Source organism: Prenolepis imparis, unplaced genomic scaffold, assembly GCF_030444845.1.
Source record: "Prenolepis imparis isolate NDT839.2.m4 unplaced genomic scaffold, iyPreImpa1.0 SCAF_6, whole genome shotgun sequence".
In the NCBI taxonomy this organism is placed as follows: Eukaryota; Metazoa; Arthropoda; class Insecta; order Hymenoptera; family Formicidae; genus Prenolepis; species Prenolepis imparis.
In genome coordinates this window covers 1872197-1891218 of record NW_028141164.1, presented here as the reverse complement: position 1 = coordinate 1891218, position 19022 = coordinate 1872197, and the positions used below count along the sequence as shown (strand labels likewise).

General features: G+C 36.4%; 2 protein-coding genes across 10 annotated transcripts in view; one reads left to right on the top strand and one right to left on the bottom strand.

The window, feature by feature from the left end:
• The window catches only part of LOC145937572 (uncharacterized), a 184819-nt gene that overhangs the window by 96880 nt on the left and 68917 nt on the right, over window positions 1–19022 (bottom strand). The gene's annotated exons all lie outside the window — the stretch shown is intronic.
• Window positions 1–19022, top strand: part of LOC145937553 (RNA binding protein fox-1 homolog 2) — a 263968-nt gene that overhangs the window by 200559 nt on the left and 44387 nt on the right. For all 9 annotated transcript variants that reach the window (XM_083040661.1, XM_083040665.1, XM_083040664.1 and 6 more), the window contains 2 exons: window positions 7513–7567; window positions 17063–17083. In XM_083040661.1, coding sequence (XP_082896787.1) covers window positions 7513–7567; window positions 17063–17083 — 76 coding nt within the window. The remainder of the gene's footprint in view (window positions 1–7512; window positions 7568–17062; window positions 17084–19022) is intronic.

Sequence of the window (19022 nt, the reverse complement as noted above, 5' to 3'; positions counted from 1 at the left end):
CGCACATTTAGAGATTCGTTTTAAAGCGCGTCGCGGCCCTCTTATAACGAGAGGCAAAGATGCTTGCGATACACCAGCAGATATCGCATTCAACGGCCCACATTATCTTAACGAACACCTTTTGTAAATCGTCGTATTGTCCCGAGCGCCGACTCGTTACGTCTCTAAACGCTCCACCGCGTTTTTATTCTTCTCTCTCGTGCTTTTTATTTTTTATTTATTTATTTTTTTTTCGTTCATTTTCCGAGCGGCAGCTTCTCCACGAACGAGTTGTGATCTTTACAGAGATCGAGTTAGATCCGGGGTATCTCGCGATGCGGTAACTCGTGATCTTTCATCATAATTGCATCTCGAGAAATTGAAGTGTTTCGGAAAACTGAGCACGTGCAACGGAATTCCCTTAGATTAATCGTGAAATTTTTCGCTGCCGCTTCGCTGCTTTCTTTCTCTCACGATTGGCAAGTATATAAGACATCTGTTTATCTCTTGAATTTTCCGGACGGTAAAATAAGTAGAATTGAGATTAAGACGGTGAAGAGGATGATCCCCTTTTCTATCTACGTTTTGCTGTTTTGTCGAAATATCGTCCCTACCAAACATTTGTCTCTGATAAGAGGCGGAATAGATCGTCGTCGATATAGCGGGCAAAAAGCGTCGCGTGTCGCGGAAAATCCACAGAGAGAGAGAGAACGCTTGAGCGGATCGATCGAGCTCGGTGATAAGAGCTTATGGCAGTTCAGCTAACATAGGATCTTAAAGTTAAGGAATAACCTCGCGAATACATAATCCACGGGGCGATTCATTGCTCGCGCCATGACAAATGACACAGAGGCTGCGGAAGGTTGAAATTACATCGACCCGCTGCTAGGCGAAGAATGCGGATTAACGAGCAAGAACTGTTACGGAAACGACAAGAAATCCCGTCGAAAGAAAAGCTCTTATACACTCTTAGCGCAAAACTGACATTCCGGGTCGTTCCGCGTCGAAGCTGCTGGAAGGGATAATGACAATGCTAATGCCGTCGTAAGACGATTTAAAGTAGACAGGGGATGAAAAAAAAAGTGACGCGAAGAAAGCGAGGACGAATAAATAAATATATCCCGAGAGTTCTGTGCGATGTACCAAATGCGCGAGGAATTTCTTAGGAGATGCGCTTCACCTGTCTCAAGAAATACAATAAAGTCGAATATATAAGTAATGAGACGAAGAAAATAAATTATCTTAAAGGACACTTTACTTACGTGAAGAGCGTCATTTATCTTATTTTTCCGCGTAAATTATATTTCTTTATTATTTATATATTATTTGTAAGATAAATATTTTTTGACCGAGTTGTCGTGCGACGAGAGGATGATTTTCAAGAGTCAAAGAGCTTATGTATACTATACATTAAAACGCCGCGAGGGATAAGTTATAGTTGCACGTGAATGCAACTTAACGAGTTCGGCCTTGGCGCAACTACTGTGGTCGGCTACGAGTCGGAAAAAGCTCTTCCTGAAGATGTAAAGGAGTAGTCGACATTCTGGGTCAGCAACGACATCAGAGAGAGAAGGGAAAGGGGAAGGGCGACAATGCCTTGTGCGGTAACGTGCAAACATAGCGCTCGTAGAAGCGAATCGGCGATTAAATCGTGCATGAAAAATTCATACGTGTCCGGCAAACAGAATTGGGAGGAAAGAGCATTCCCACGGCTACGAGTCTGTAAACTTATTCAACCGCGGTCAAGACCCAAAAGGGAATGTACAAACAAGGCAGAGAATATTTTTCAAATTTTCAGTTGCATCTCAAGCAATATAAGGAGAACTTTTATGGTATCCTCATGGTATACTCTCGCGACATTTGGTTGAACTGAAAACTATCAGTGAATTATATAAACTTAATCTTTTAAATATTTTTACGATAAAATTCTTTAAAAAAAAAAGAGTTTAAACTATAGGTTTTAAAATTAAAAAAAAAATATCTGGACATGGAAAAAGACATGTCTTGTGTTCGTCGATTATCGCGTATACCAAGGTCAATCTTTATCAAAGAGGGTCGCATAAATAAGAAGCTATAGATATGCAATTCGGGAAATATTTAAAAGAGCAGCGTAACGTGTGATTATATTCAGGCGGATGAAAAAATAATTTTTAGTTGAATGAAGCACAGGGAGGAAAAGTAGTTCCTCCGCCATTAAGGCCGTCGTGTAGCACAGGCATTCGGGTTAGTAAGCAAGCAAGATGGAGGAAGAAGAGAGGGCAGAATTTCGATTACCTCGTACATTTCGCCGCACGATCCTAACATGACCTAGTAGAAGCGACGGCGGGTGGTTCATAGGTTACGTACATCGCTTCCGGTATTAACGACAGGTACCCTATCGCCATCCACGAACGGGTCAGCCCCCGCAGTTGGTCGGTGGTCGAGTTTTCGGCCTTAGCAAGTCAAATTTATGTAGATATCCGCTCGTCCAAGACGAGCGAGGTTACGTGAAATTTCCAAAGTGCCATTTCGTTCATTCGATCGCAAGCAACTCCTCCTAAGTCTGGTCGAGCCTTCTCCGGGCGAGCCCCCCCCGTTACTCCCCTACTAGGGAATGAGATAAGTGCTCGAGAAATTCGCGAACTCTCTCTCTCTCTCTCTCCAGGCCGGAGTTGCCGGGGAGAATCGCGTCGATTGTTAGATCCTTCGAATGCCGATCGCTCTTGTATTCGGGTCTTCATTAACGTAACCATTTTACTTTCATCGGTTCGATGCTTGCAGCCAATTGCATTATGTAATAGGGAGGTCCGTATTGTACAGAATCAAGATAAGTAAGATTGAGCTTGAAACTTACACCGAAAAGTTTTTTTTATTCTTGCTCATTTAAACTTCGAAAACATATGTATTCGAGGAATATATTTTTCTCGGTTTTGTGTTGCATTATTAAACTCTCGAATCTTCAAAAATTCAAAAATCATTAATAATTGAATTAAAATTAAAATTAATAATTAAATTTCTAATTAAAATTGGAAATTTTTATAGATTTACTATTCTCTACATTATTAAATTTTTTAAACTGTTTTATCCGAAAGATAATATGAATGTTATAGTTTCGTATTGCAAAACTTATTTTTAATCTGCAATTATAATTATTCTATTTAAAGATAAAATGCATTGCAATTTCTTGTATATTATTTACACATATGTTTTAATCGTCTAAACATCACATATGTATACAATAGGTACAAGGCATTATTTAGGGTTAAATACGTGACGACATTGATCAATGCATTCTGCAGGAGTTCGCAATATTGATTTATGCATAATTTTAGACGGCACATTATTCCATATCGATAGTCCTGTAACAAGGTCGTCGAAACGAATTTTTTCGTCGCAACCCTGTTGTTTGCATATTATTCAGTGGTTTACATTCATCATTTTTTTTCTTGCCGAATTAATAAAGTCGCAGATAAGATCGTGGAGAAACTGTCTCTTTAGAGTCTTTCGCATATTCAAATAAGATTCTTAAAAAAAGAGAGAGAACATGTTATAATGAGATATCGATTTTAGTACTTCTTGAGTGTTAAAATTTACTCAACGTACGTTTACTGATACATCTATATGTTTATTATAACACTTTTACAGTCAAACTTTAATATGCTAATATTAACTGCTGAAAATCTCAATAATAAAATTGGCTTTCGATAGAAATAGCGACCCACTTTATACGGCTATAAGATTTCGATTTAAAATCTCTATATTTAAGAATATATTGTAATGATTTTTAATCGTAATATTTTTTTACTTTATCTTGTTATTGCAGTTGGTATAATTTCGGATCAACAATTATCGTACGCGACATTTTGCCGAAACGTGCCATCATCTCTTTTTATTTATGTATATAAGAACGGGAGAGGGATAACACCCAATCCAAATTGAAATTGCCTGTCGATTTCGGCTTGGTGTCATTAATATCCGCTGGTATAATTTGCAAAACAATCGGTCTGTGCGCGATGCTTTCCGTCGGTTTTGAATGCAATGAATGCGATACGCTGATTCACGGATGCGGCAAACAAAAATTCGCCCGGCGTGCCACAATTGTTTGTCAGAGCAAGGTAGTTCACGCACGGACACGCTTGTTTATTATCGATCGGGATCGATTCTCGGCTTGCGTTTCGCTCGTTTGTTTATTCGTTAAAGTGCAACAACCCCGCATAGTTGTTGTATCGGTTGCATCTCGCAGCATCGCGACATAACGATACTCATGCGGACAGAAACTGAATTTTTTTTTTTAATGAGAAAACACTTATATTTTGCTAAGCAACATTTCTGAATCGGAGAAAAACTTATGCATTTTTTTTTCATCTCATTAGAATGTATCATAGAACGCGTGCATATATACGTACATATTATTTAAAACCATATACCTATGTTTTAATGTATGACATACATTAACAAGCATCTAAAAATAATTGCTATGATAGTATTGTATTATTTAACAACATTAGCTTAGATAATTAAAATTCAGTCCAACGGATTTTATAGCATAATTCATGAATATAATAATAATTTAAATAATTTATTATTTTTAAATGAAATGAGATAAAGACATTTGATTGCGTAAACTTTCGTAACTCTGACGATCCTATCATCAGTCTTCATATTCCTTACTAACAATGTTCGTTTAACTCCGCGTTACATGTGCCGTGAGATGTACGATAGTCTAAATCAAATCCTCGTTGCTGGAAACAAGATCGTAAAATGCAAATTGCTCGACGATGCGCCGCAGCAGTCGGTGTGATTGGCCCTGGATAAAGCCTCGTAATTCACAATCCTCGTGAGAGTCGATACGCTGTTCAAGATCCGTTTCCTGTCGCGCGAATTCGAGGCACATCAATCTTTTATTTATCAATCACAGCTGCGAACAACGTCGCGTTTCCTGACGTCTGAAAAATTCCGCAACATGCGAAATTTTATTTCCAATTATTTAAATAGTTGAGAAATTGAAATAATAAATAAATTAATATAAAAAATATAATATATATATATATATAATTTAATTAATTAATGTATCAACATGAATCGAATAAGTAATGATTACAGAATTTTTGCTGTTCTGATTTATAGGATACTATCTTCGCAAACTGATTTACTTATTAATTGTCAAAATATCATTATATTTAATTTTTTTATAATAATCGATCGCACATTTGTGCAACCTACTTTCGATTCAAAGAGAAAGATTCAATGTCTCAACTATCCTCGGACGGGAAACATTTGTGCTGAATCGACATGCATTTTCGTGCTGCTTGTTGAAACGTATATAGAAATGTACGCGATGCGATACGCCACGATATCGCAAACCTTTTGTGTCTCGACGGAACTCTTCTCTCTACCCTTGCTAAAGCGGACGCAAAGTGGGGCAGGAAAACGAGAAGGCGGGGTATAGATCGGTAGGTAGGCAGAGGCAGGTAGGTAGAGCAAAAAGCAAAGCTGAAGAGAGCCTATGGTAAGCGAAGTGTTCTCTCGATAAAGAACGAAACAAGTCGCGATCCACCCACGGGGGGAACTCGTCCTTTTTTGCCAGACACGAAAGTACTTGAGCGAAATTGAAATAATCGGAAATCTACCGGAAGACTTGCCATTGTTTTCTCGGTCATGAAGGAGAAAGGAGGGAGAGGAAAGGAGGTCTCCGACAGACGCGCGACGGAGCAATCGGTTTCTTTCTTTTTTTCTTCTTCTCTTTTTATCGCTTTCATTAAACTGTCTCGCGTAATTGATATCCGTAAGGCGCGTAATAAAAGAAATTAGTTGCGCCCTTCGACAAGTCGGGTTGACTTTTATTTAACCGCGTTGTCGCGCCTCTCACCCTCTCCCTCGACAATTGACGCGCATGTAAAGCTCTCTTTGCAGGTCGACGAGATTAAATGCGAGAATTGTTGGCGCGTTATTTATACACGTATTGTGTGTCGCATTTGTCGTAGTTACTGTGCGCGAAGTGATTAAAATCGTTTTTACTGTCGATATTTAATTCGATCGTTACAGTAATAGTTAGTAGTACGACATTATGACGTTTTATATATATTTAAAAAGCGATAAATAGATATAAGTTGAATAATGAAGACGTATTACTGAATAACAAATGATCGATTATTATTGGAGCGTTAAATTCGTCGACCGTCAAAGTTCTTGCAGTTTCTAACTTGTAAAATAACAGTAACGTTTTAAATTTAATAAATCGTTTTTTCCCGTAGCTTCCTGTTTTGCTCGAAAATAAAAAATTGCGATAAATTTCAATCTTGCGTATAATATTTTAAATATATCGAAAATATATTTATTGTTACGATTTGTTTCTGTCAATCAAACCTATTTATTTATTTTTTATTTAAACTTTTAGTATTTATCTTATCATTTTCATCAATATTTATTTTGCAAGTTGGAAACTGTGAAAAACAAAATCTCTTTTTATTAAAGAGAGATTTGTTCATATTGTTATATGTTTACTAACGCTTATATAGAATAATGTTCCTTGAATTTGGACGCATTTCAGAGCAAAATATATCGATACGTAAATTTGATATGACGAAAAAATTCTGAATACGCATTTTACAAAATTACAAGATTGCTAAATTATTTTCTAAATTGATCAATACATTGTTGATTGCAAATTTACGTATCAAGAGGCAAATTCTAGCGGTAGAAGAAAAATATCTAAATTCAAGCAAAAACTTGTTGCGTTTGCACGTTCAAAACACTTACTGATCTGTGTGAATGATATAAAACGAAACGATGAATCACAAAGAACTCAATACGTAGACAATTTATTTACAAAACCCGATAAAAGTGTTGAAAAAAAGTAATTAAAAGGAACGTGCAACCGTATACAATTTTTAATCGTTAAATATTGCTCATTATTGGTTCATGTACGATGCAGAATTATGCAGAGTTATCGCATTTTGAGGCAATTAAAAAATTTCACGATAAACACGTTCAGAGCCGTAATAAAACAAATTGTGCCCAATTGTGCAAATGCGATTCTGCATCGAACAACGTATATTTGATTACAGGATTCGCGCGTGGCCCCGTAAAATTGTGAAAATTTCTCAAATTTTATTCTCGATTCAGAGAGATATACCTTTCACCGTGATTGCGCCGCTTTTATAGAATCACAATTTGTCCTATTATTATTTCGGCTAATAATAATTATTATTATTATTACATTGGTATTTCAATGAAAACTATTTCATCTAATAAATATTTCATTGCTATAAATAATCAAATCATGAGATGTTTTAACACTTTTCGAATTTAATTAGTCGTTGATGATAACTAAATTTACTAAAGTTTTCTATTTGTTATATTTTACGGTTTGTTTACTGTTAATTTTATTGTCATATATTAATGACGCGATTTTGTCAAAAATACGCGAGAAAGATGATCCAAATATAACCACGCGCGATTTCTCAAAGTTGGGCGACGTCAGATAAAAATCTCTCGCGGATTGAAAAGAAGTTTCGGTTGTTCTAATATGTGATTCCTTTTACAATTCGACAGGTGAACAACGCAACAGCGAGGGTACAGACGAAAAAGCCGCCGACGGTGCCGAACGGTATGTCGAAACTTTCATATATCACTTTTATCCCTCGGTAACTTTCGCTCTTCGGAGCTTCCTCTTGGGCCGTTTAATACTTGAACGCCCCGGGCACTGCGACAGAGTTCCATTAAAACTTAAACATCGTATATACAGCGTGTTGCGCGTTAGATTACCGGATTGTACGCGTACAATAAAGAGATATATCGGGGATAGAAATATATTACGAAAGATTCTGCAGTGGATATACAGTCTGTGATGAGAATTTAATTAAAAATGATTTCGCTCGCGTTTTTAATTACTTTTTAAAAATATTGCACAACCGAACCATTTTTTAAGCCCAAAAACTAGATATTTTTCTCTCTCTTAAGATTATATTCCCCGATTATATATAAATATATAATATGTGCGCGCGCGAGAAAATTATGCTCGCGGATATTTGATGCGTGAAATTGAAGTTTCATGAAACGCAGCAGAAACTCGCGATAGAAAAATACGACCGTGCTTTGGAAAGTGATTCGCGAAATGGTTGATCGCGCGGTATTGCTCGCGCACGGGGTGTAGTCCATCGTATAAAATAATAAAAAAAAATATAGCCCGTATATCATTTCTATCACATATATACGATTTATGCTGTACAAACGCCGAGCGCGTATTTTTTCCCGGAGATTATTTCCGCGGGAAATATACATTTTCTGCGTTTTCGCGCTTGCTCGTTCCCGACTTTGCCGACGTAAAGATGTAAAAGAGTCTTCCCTTATATTGCAAAATAAGACGAGAGGAAATCTCGCGCGCATCGAGATGTGAAATTTGCTCAGTGCGGACGGACAAAAATATTCTGTACGATTTTATATATACATATATATATACTTACGCGAATATTCTACTTATTTTCTATTTCAACAATGCATTTTGTTTAGATAAGTGAATCTGAAATTCAAATTCGAAGAATATCGGGAAAAAATATATGTATATATTTACATATGGAATCTTAAGCATAAGTTATTCTCTACGATGTGTATAAAGGGGAATAAGGTTCTATATTGTTTGAAAAATCAATACAACGGAATTTAAGAGTAAAATTACTTTTGTAAGAGAGTTAAAACTTTTTTGCATTAATTCTTTAACAATATGAGTGCATTTATGTGTGTAGAATATTATTTATTCTGTTAAATTTTACACCGTGCGCGCACAACGCATTTATTACATAGCACATATAGAGTATGGCAGAGCGTTTTAAACTAAATTTAACCTCGTTCCGGTCATACGGCCCGATTTAAATTGCGGCTTAATCCGGATTACTTGACGGACCACCAGCTGCGAGGAGTACACATTGCAAATATGTGGTATTACGTAACCGAGCGACTACTCACATAGGCTCTTTGCTGATTACACTATGAAGTCCAGCGGGTGTTTTTGGATCATAATTAATTCCCGAAAGCTTCGCAAAGATCTTTATTTGACATGACAAATTATCGCGCGTTAGTAAATGACGTGTAATTAAAACATATAACTATAAAAATAATATAAAAAAATTTTTTTTTTAATATATATCACATAATACATATAATAAGACGAGAGTAAAGTATCAATAAAATTACGAGGATTAATAATAAGATTTTAGAACTTAGCTTAGCAGCGACGGAAATCTTTATCACGTTCGTCACGAATCAGCTAAATGTCTCGCATTTCATACGAACTTCCTTTGATTAAGAGAATTAGCCGAGATTTATGTTGATCTCTTCTATTGCGGCTCGAAACGATCGAGCTAGTCGCGCGTGCACGTGTGGTTATAAATAATGTGGTGATAAATAAACGATAGGTACTTAAAACAGTAATAACGACCGAACGTGCGTTGCCAAGTGTTTCCTAACGCGAATACCATTCTTGTCAGCAGATTTCGATCCGCAAAGGACGCCGAATGACGACAGCGTCGCAATTAACGTCTCTAATTATAACCGCATTTACGATTCCGATTACACAAAAGGACATATATCTATGACTAACTTAAAAATTGATTTGCAATTCTATATATATATATATAATGAATATTCTTTTAATTTCATTCGTAATATTATTATCTCTACATAATATTATCTCTGACACGTTAATTAGCATATCTTATTTTAATTTATATATTTTTTAAATTTTAATATATATATATGTTATAATTTAATATTATTATATATTATTTAATTTATTTTAATTTATACATCATTAAATTCTTTTCTTTCTCTAAATTCCCAAACAGGTGTTTCAATGCCACATCAAAACGCCATTGTTATTTATTTAAATCAAATTCATTTCCGCGATAAATGCGTAATTACGAATCTATTAATTAAAATTATAAAAATATCTAACTATATCGGATTATACTGCATCCATTCGGTTACGTTACAACACCGCTCGTGCATTTGCATTCTCCGAATGCACCCGTCGCGGTTTAATCGCGAATCAAACAGGACTTCGCGGCTGGATTGATTCTCGCCCATGTCGATAGATGAACGTTCTCTCTCTCTCTGTGCGCGCGAGCTTTAATCCTACACCCACGCACGCGACATGCAATTATCGGATTGCTAAGGCTCGCGCCCGGAGAGACGTTAAGATCAATTCGGTCCATTTGGCGTGTACAGGTGCACACGTTACTCCCGACGCCTCTAATAACCGATTCGACAAACTGTCGATGGAGTGCGCACAATGGCCAAGACACCTCTCGCCCTCTCTCGCGTTCGATAGTGTCTCGTAATAGCGTTATGAATCGACAGCGTGTCAGCGACGACTGGCGTTTCTGGTGTTTTTCGAAAATTTCAAATCGGCGAAGAGGAAGAGATTTAATGATGAGATAATTTTTGTTTTTGCTTTTTTTAATTTTTTTTTAAATTTTTTGCATAAAGTAGTATCGTGGTTTTAATTCAAGACGCGAGAAGAATTGCTGTACATAATAGAGACATTAATCGACGTGAAAAGCGCTTTGCGCGAATTTTTCTTTACGGGCTCGCAAGCTGGAAAGCCTGCACGAGACGTGAAATAAATGATAAAAGCGAAATTTAAGTTTTATTCCCGCCAACTCTTACCGCGCGCATTCAGATGCTAATAATACCGAAAGGGAAATGTATGCACCTCCTAGATTTTCGGAGCCGATACAAGTGAATTAAGTGCGTGTGCGATTAGATTTCTCATTGTGCTCGTTTTTTTTCTGCAAGAAGAGAGAATTAACACATAGCACGTACAAATGGCCTCTGCTCGTGTAGCTCGATATAAGTACACGTATAATTTAATATAATTTACACACTATATAGATCACATGATGTATTTTTTTTTTTAGCTTTCTGTTTATGGTAAAGAAATAATTGTTATGTCACGCAATATTATTAGAATACTCAGATAAAATATATGCATTACAATTTCCTATCGCAAAAGTAGGACGTGTCTAATTATAGAGAAATTTGTTCGGCGGCGAATATAGATGCAGTAAGTCGTCTCATTATAGAACCATTAATCTTCGCTCGGAAACCATGTATCTTCGAGAATAAGTTATTATTTCTATCTTACTCGAAAGGATTCGAGCACTTAAGCATTGATTAATGACTTCGATAAAATCAAATAGAATTCGAACTCGAAATAAAACGTACGTAATTGCGTCAAATGATAAATAATTTTATCTTTTTAAAAAATATGAAGTAGTAATTTTAACAGAGTATATTGCAATCTCCGGAATTTTTCTTGTCATCTAATCTGTGCACTGTACCGAGGTGTGCGGTTTCCGTAAATGCAAAGTCGCAAATTTATTTCGCTCCGGCCACGTGGGCTTCTCCTTCTTCCTCCTATGTTTCCGTAAATGCACCACCTGTATAAATAACGTTGGAAGGAGACCGAACGAGAAAGAGCTACGCCCCGCCGACCCGTTTTTCACCGCTAGTATATTTTTTTCACCCTTGTATATATGTCCCGGATCGACAGGATTTACCGAGCGGAGTCATAAAAATTGCACGCTTACCCTCGTCTGTCCCACTTTCTCTTAAGCGGTAATACACAGTTCCTGGGGTCTTAACTGATACACAGAAAATTCACGCGTTCGACAATTTTCCTTACATAGCTAATTAATTTATAAAGAAATTTAATTTGAGAACGCTCTTATAATTTTTAATTTAAAAATGCATTTTTTGATTAAAAAAAATTTTTTTAATATAATATACATTTATACATATATATATTCTAACATTATATTATGAGTACCCATGATGTATTACGTTTTAAAAATGTTTTTAGCGCGTTTTGCTGCATCAAATTAACATTTTTATTTATTAGGTAGCAAAAGCATATAATGGCGGCGGAATTTTATAATTCTTTTTTTTTTATATTTGAATCATGAACCGTCACGAACATTTGCGATTATACACCTGACGTTTCCGTGTTTTATCTCCTCTTCTGTCGCTTAGCAAGCAGTCGTTCTTCCTTCGCGGGACCGGACCACGTTTTACGCGATACGCTTCCGCTCGTCGTCTTCTTCGTTCGCTGATTTCGTGGGAATACCAGTACGTGATACTCATAATTTACGCAGAGTCTCTGCTCATTAATTGTCGCGTAAATAACGCCCCGTAGCACGACATGCATACATTTGCTCCGCGTCTCGCCCTCTTCGTCGTCCCTCCTTACATTTCTCTCACGAGTTGGTGCACGCCTCTTTCTTTCGAAGCGACTCGCAAGTCTTATATACCTCCTTGTGCGAGGAAAAGCGCACGTAACATCTTATTTTTTCGACAAAAATTTTCCTTGCTAAAACTCTGCTCTTCGCCGCCAAGTTTATTCGCTCTTGCAAAATTGTCCGTCTCGAAATCACATTGTTTTCATTGTTATCACTGATGGCTTAGCGTTTTATGTATAATATCTCATTAATTATTAATATTCTACTTTTTCGGTTTTTAAGAGTTTTATTTTATACAAAATTAATGGAGATTATTTTTCCCGCTTGATAATAGGTTATTTATTATCTCATTGGACATACTGGGGTTTTTTAGAATTCAAGAACACACTTTCAGCGAGAAAAGAGAAATCAATCTCGCATTTATTTGTGCGACTGGATCGCGCACTCTTCTCTGAACTTTTCGCGAAGAACTTCGAGTTTTCGTTTCCTCGCCGCGTTGCAAAGTCCTGACCGATGCCGATGGAGGAATAAAACCGCAAGAAATAGAACGACAAAGTTTGGTCGATCCTCTCCCGCGCGCGGAGCTTCGTTTTATTAAAAAATTTTATTTTTCTTCCCCCATCGCGCGCGAGAGATCTCACTATCGCCGCGTTTGCGGTTAATACCGGAAGCGGGGAGGTTTAATGGAATTACAGCGTGTTTTATATGCGCGCCGGTATTTTCGCGCTGAGAAATTCGCGGAACAACGAAAAGCGTACAAAAGGGAGAAAACGGGGGGAGAAGCGAGAACGAAATTTCACGCGTCGCTGCGCAACGTGTTTGCGTAAATAGTTGCATGATATATTTTTGATGCGCACGCTCGTCGCGAGAGAGATCCGATAAGTTTTATGCAAATCGGACATCGCATTGTCCGTTGTACGATTGTACTCGATAAATAGATCGGCAGACGGGGTTCTATGAAGAAATCGCGTCTCGTAAGGTGGTTCTTTACACAAAAAAAAGTAGGTCGGGGGCGCGTTTATTTTCGCGGATTTCGCGTCCTGTCTAAAAATGTGCTGACCCGATATATCGAAATAATCGCGCGAAAATCGGAGTAAAAACGGGACGAAAATATTTCTTCGTAGCAACATAGTTATTTCGCTAAACGCGATTACATCTTTGCTCCGAAATAACTATTTATATATCCGCAAATGAGTGAGCATCCGACGATGTTAAGCTTATAATTACGAGTAAAAACATAACAGCGCAAGGCTTTCTTGTGTAAACAGCGGCTAGGTAATAATATGTACCGAGTAATTTATAAAATTATTATTGTCGAAACAATTTCCGCTTGCAACATTTCTATTCTATTCTATGCATATTCTACATCCGTGAATCTTGTCGTGAACAAAACCAAGAAAATTTCACGTGAAGCTAGAGAGGGATCAGAATTTCTAGAAATAACATGTAGCATGATTCGCATTCTTGAAAAAACAACGTCGTTAGTCTATCGAGCATTTCTTTTTCTTTGTTCTCTATCGAATATTTGCTCTTCCACTTGGATGGTAAAAATGTATTACGTCGGTTGCGCAATAATATTTTCAAAGAGATTTTACACTTAAAGTTGGATTAATTTTGTTTTCTCGCGGATCGGTAATTTACTTTCAAAATTTTGCGAATAGGACTGAGAATAGGATTTTTTAGAGATGATGGAATAGGTAGAAAAATGTATTTGTCTATTAATTATATAATAAATATTTACATCGCGAAATCTTTTTATTATGATTAAATAAACTTTATTTTAAAGAATACATGTATATACACGCGATGTATGTACACGTGTTAAATTTAATATAAAATATAAGTTAATTTATAAAATTTTAATTAAAAATAGTGCGTTTTTAATTAAAAATGGAGGGGCAAAAGTGCGCGCTTGTATTTACAATGCCCGTGATTGTAATCTAAACGAAAAAGCCGCGTAAAATATATTTATGCATGAAAGTTTACGTATGAAAATTTACACAAATGTTTTTGTCGCGGCAGCGGAATCTAGATTTATACAGTAATTTACGGTAAATTCGGATTTTTCGACCATTTCTCTTTATCGAGGGAACACGCGACGACCTCCGGATAATCCTTCTATAGTTATTATATCCAACTCGCCTCTGCCAAAGGCGAGTTGGATAAAAGCTGTTATCAAAGGACCATCTCCCGGTCGTTCATTTTCCCTTCAATCGTCATTTATAATAATTATAATGTATCTGGCTTTGCGAATCTGGAGAAAATCGGAATTAATAATAACGAGCATTAGATTCATGCGTTCGCGGGGACAACCAGGGGGGAAAAGGAAAGGGGAGAAGCATCGCATCCGGAATCCGGAGTCATCCGCGCTTATGGGTCATCCGCGACACCGAGCTCTCTGTGAGCTCGTCATTGAGAGGAACGCGATAGAAAGGACTGTAGCGGGGCCGAAGGGAGGATGATAGGGGGCCGAGGACGAAGGGCGAGTAATTCGCCACCTTCCGTTTCATTACAGCTGCTCTGCCGGAGATACAGCTGCGCCGCACGCAATCGCGCGATCAATCCTGCCGTAGGTATTCGTCAGAGAGCCACGGGCGTGCTTGGCAAACGCGAAATCGCATCCCATTATGCGCACGTAGATCATGCGTCATTAAGGCATCGCCGTGGTTAAACACGGTGGACCGGTTGAGAGAGAGAGAGATGCGGTGTTTGTCCCGAGATTTTATACTTGACACTGTAAAAAGCAAAGTAGACGAGAAGATTGCGCGAAATTATATATATATAAGATTTATCTTTACAATTTTATATGCTCGTGTGTTTTACATCGAATATATATATTTGCTCGAATCGCGTTAAATATAATATGTTTGTATTCATATTGCTATTCTATAATCCTATATTTATCGGAAACATTATTTTATCTGTTTATTCAAGTAACAATGAGCGTATCGATTCTTTTGATGCCGCACGCGTATCGGAGAAATTGATAAATACTAATCCGTTTTACAATTAATTATTTCAAGTTACCAATTAATTAGAAACGAATTTAATGAAAGTACTTTATAATTGATATACGCGTCAGAACGCGAGCGGAATGTTAATAAAAGTTCATAAATTTTCGCATCTCTCTCTCGTCTAATACGGCAAATCTCAACACTGCCGACATTATATATATGCGAAGGGAAAAATTTTGTGAAAACGCATACATATTTCTGAGTTGGTGAAATGTGATTTGATTTTAAAGCACATCTCTATGCGCATAATCTCGTAAAAAGTGCCCCATAAATCACGCTCCTAGGTACCAAACTTTGTTCGTCCCGCGCCTTATTCATCTCTCGGTAACAAAATCGAAGCGTACACGCGCGCGTCTCGAAAGAAAATTGCAATCTCGGGTTTTATAAGATGATGGAAAATGTGCGCCGTCGTATAGAGAGTTTGCAGCTTCCATTTTACCGGAGCCAAAATCTTCTTGTTACATAATTCCCGCGGCCAATTAGGGAGAGAATGATTATCTCTTGGAACGTAAAGTCTATTTTCCATCCGTATTATCTATTCTTCATTTGTCTTGCGAGAGAGAAGACTGCCTTTAAATACCTTTAATTTTAATGTATATTACTATGATAATAAATAGAAGCGATCTCCAGAATAATAGCACGGTATTATTCGATATCATTAACATTTTGGATAAAACATATTTGTATCTGTAAATAATTGCACAGAAGTACAAATATTAATATAACAAATTATTTATCAGTTTTTGACATTTTAATTTGAAAATTTAATATTAAATTATTTTATTAATTTAAGATAATTTGGATCTAAATAAACGATGTGCGTTTGAATGCTTATATAATACATTTAATTTTATTTTTAAATTGCGCCCTATCAACAGCGGCTCTTATTGCCATTTACTCAGTTTAATGTTTAATATTAAATTATTGGTTATAATATTATTTTATTATTTTGGTTAATTAATTATACAATTACAATTCAAAGTTTATCTCGATTTACTGCATTAAAATTAATTTATAAATTTCTTTTATATCTTTTTTTTTTGCGATAAACATTGTATGTGAGGGATCATTATTTATCTTATTGTAATATGAATTGACTAGAGACGGATAATCTTCTCTTCCAAGAAATAATTTCACGACAAAGTTCTCGCTCGCGAGAAGAATGAATTTTTGGCAATTTTACGAGCGATCTCTGAAATAGCAATCAATCAACCACGCCCAGCGATTATTACTGCAACTTTGTGGAGAATAAAAACAAGCGTTTTAATTACACAGCTATATGCGATAAGTGTTCATTAAATTGATATCAATCTTTTTACAGCTTTTTTTTCACGCACACACGCTATATTAAGTTATATCAATTTTCTCCGAAAAATCAAAAAGAGTTAATCAAATATAATTTGCAATTTATACACACAATGCCACAATTACCGTGGTGACATCGTATACAACATAAAATATGTAATCGATAGAATATATATATATCGATCACGCTATTTCTCTTTACGATGAAATTACATTCTCCCTGTAATTGCGTTCTTAATTAACAAACTATTAACGGTAACACGGTATATTTTCGACTTAATTCAAATAACCGTCGGTCCTATATATATACGTTAATGTGTTATGCCAGATAATTGCGAACGTCGGTAAATACCCTATTAATTATCTCCGCCGGTCGTGCGACAAATGCGGTAGCTTCATTATTGAGGGCTCTTCGCGCCGGTAATGAATCGAGGAACGCCGCTATATAATTGCAAAATGCTATAGTTGCATAGATGTTTTACTCGTTAAGATGAAATGCGAAATACAATGTTGTAACGTATGTGTTTTTTTCTTCTTCGTTTGTTGCAGTGTGCGTACAATGGCCCGAGGGTAGGTGCTTTCATGACGTGCCGGAGCCGGCACTGCTGAATCTCTACTTCGAGTTCCGTGAGAACTGTCACGGATTCTCCTGAAGGCAACGACAATGACGACAATGAGACACACGGGCCCCCGCGCTCCTCGCCGAGCGCGGAGATTATCGTTACACTTCGATATCGCGCGAAAAAAAGAACACTTTCGAGAGATAACGTATTTATTTAAAAGTCTTTCCAACAGCCGCCACACACCACGACCAAGCCAAAACGAATAGCCACGTATAGTATATAGCCACACAGAGAAGGGACCTAGGTCCCCTGTTTTTTTTTTTTCGTTTACATTGATACATTTTGTCTCGGGTGAATTTTAGAGACGCGTCGTCGAATGGACAGAGTCGACGGAAGAAAAATTATTCGTCAAATAATATAAGGTGAGGATATCGATTTGCAAACATAATTCGAAATTAATCGAAATTTTATTTGACTGACGAAATTAATTACGTATGACAGTTAAAATTTTTTTTTTTTTTTTTTAAATAGAGACCTGAATTTGATAAAATTCTTTCGTAGACAAATAACAACAGACATAAGTTATTTTAATTAACGAAATTAATTATTTCACGTAAACAAATTTTATGCAATATTTTTTTCAAACTACGAATATTTAAAAAAAAAGTTATTCAATCTCCCGCCGTCTCGGTTCATTCGAATCGCGTCTTCGCGTAAAAACGACACGAAGCAAAGCGTGGTGCTCGTGTATCGTTGTCTTCGTGATGGATGTCGGATGACACAGGTCTAACACTGACTTTAAATGGGTGCTCGGCAGAATTCTCGCCGAGCATGTGAAAACGGGATCTTTCGCGTCCCTTCTTTATAGGGTTCTCGATGATCCCAGCAGAAGCAAGGTGGGTGATCCAGAATATTTATTTACCTACAACTAATTGCTCGTCGTTCAGCCAACTCGGGATTAAAGACTGTCTCTCCTGTTACGTACACATTTTTATATATCTTTTTTTATTTTTTTATTTTTTTTTTTTCATTGTACTTGTCTTTTTTTATCACATCTGGGAGAGAAATACCATGCTCAGCCCTTCCCAAGTTTCTCTCGCACAACCAAATATTTTTGTTCCTTTCGAGCCGAAGCGATGTTGTTTCCCTCGTCTTATCATCACCTTTGTGGTAAGAAAGCTACGAGGAGTAATAGCAGCTTTTGCACTCACGCGGAGAAAAGTGCGTTGAACAAAGCAGTCGGGACCAAAATAAGTTACGATAATGGAAGAGAAGCATGTTTTATAAAACAAAAATCACGATTAAACGGCAAAGTATACAAAAGTTGTCGTTTTATAAAAAAAATATTTTGATACGATTATATTTACCGTGACGCCCGGGGTCATTAAGAAAAAATTAAGTATAATATAATATTAAATTATTTATATCAAAAGAGGCATTAAACTCTGGCATTACGTTTTGTGACACGCGTTGGTCTCCACGTGAAACAACGTTCAAAGCAGAAGCATTTAATCTGCCATGAAACGCGTGAATTTTTGATTAACGTTACGATAATTTAGGAATTGATAATTAGAATCCAAAAGAAAAACTGATTGCGAGGCGTTGCGTTGTTTTGAAATTACAATTCGGACGAGAATTTGATTCGCGAGCAAATCCTTTTACCATAACGTTACGTTTCGGAATTCTTTGAATTTCTGTACACTTTTATACAAAAGACAAAAATCGAAAAAAATAGTTTTATTTAAATTAAAAAGTTTTATTTAGATTAAAAGTTTTATTTAGCCTCAAAAGTACTTTTTTTTTTTTTTTTTTAATAACAAAATTGATCCAAATACTGCTTTTTCAATATTGGAATACGCACGTTTCTCATTTTGAGTATATATATTTTTACCGATTCGAATACAGAAACTCTTATTTTAAAAATGTGCTACTATTTTAGTCTATTA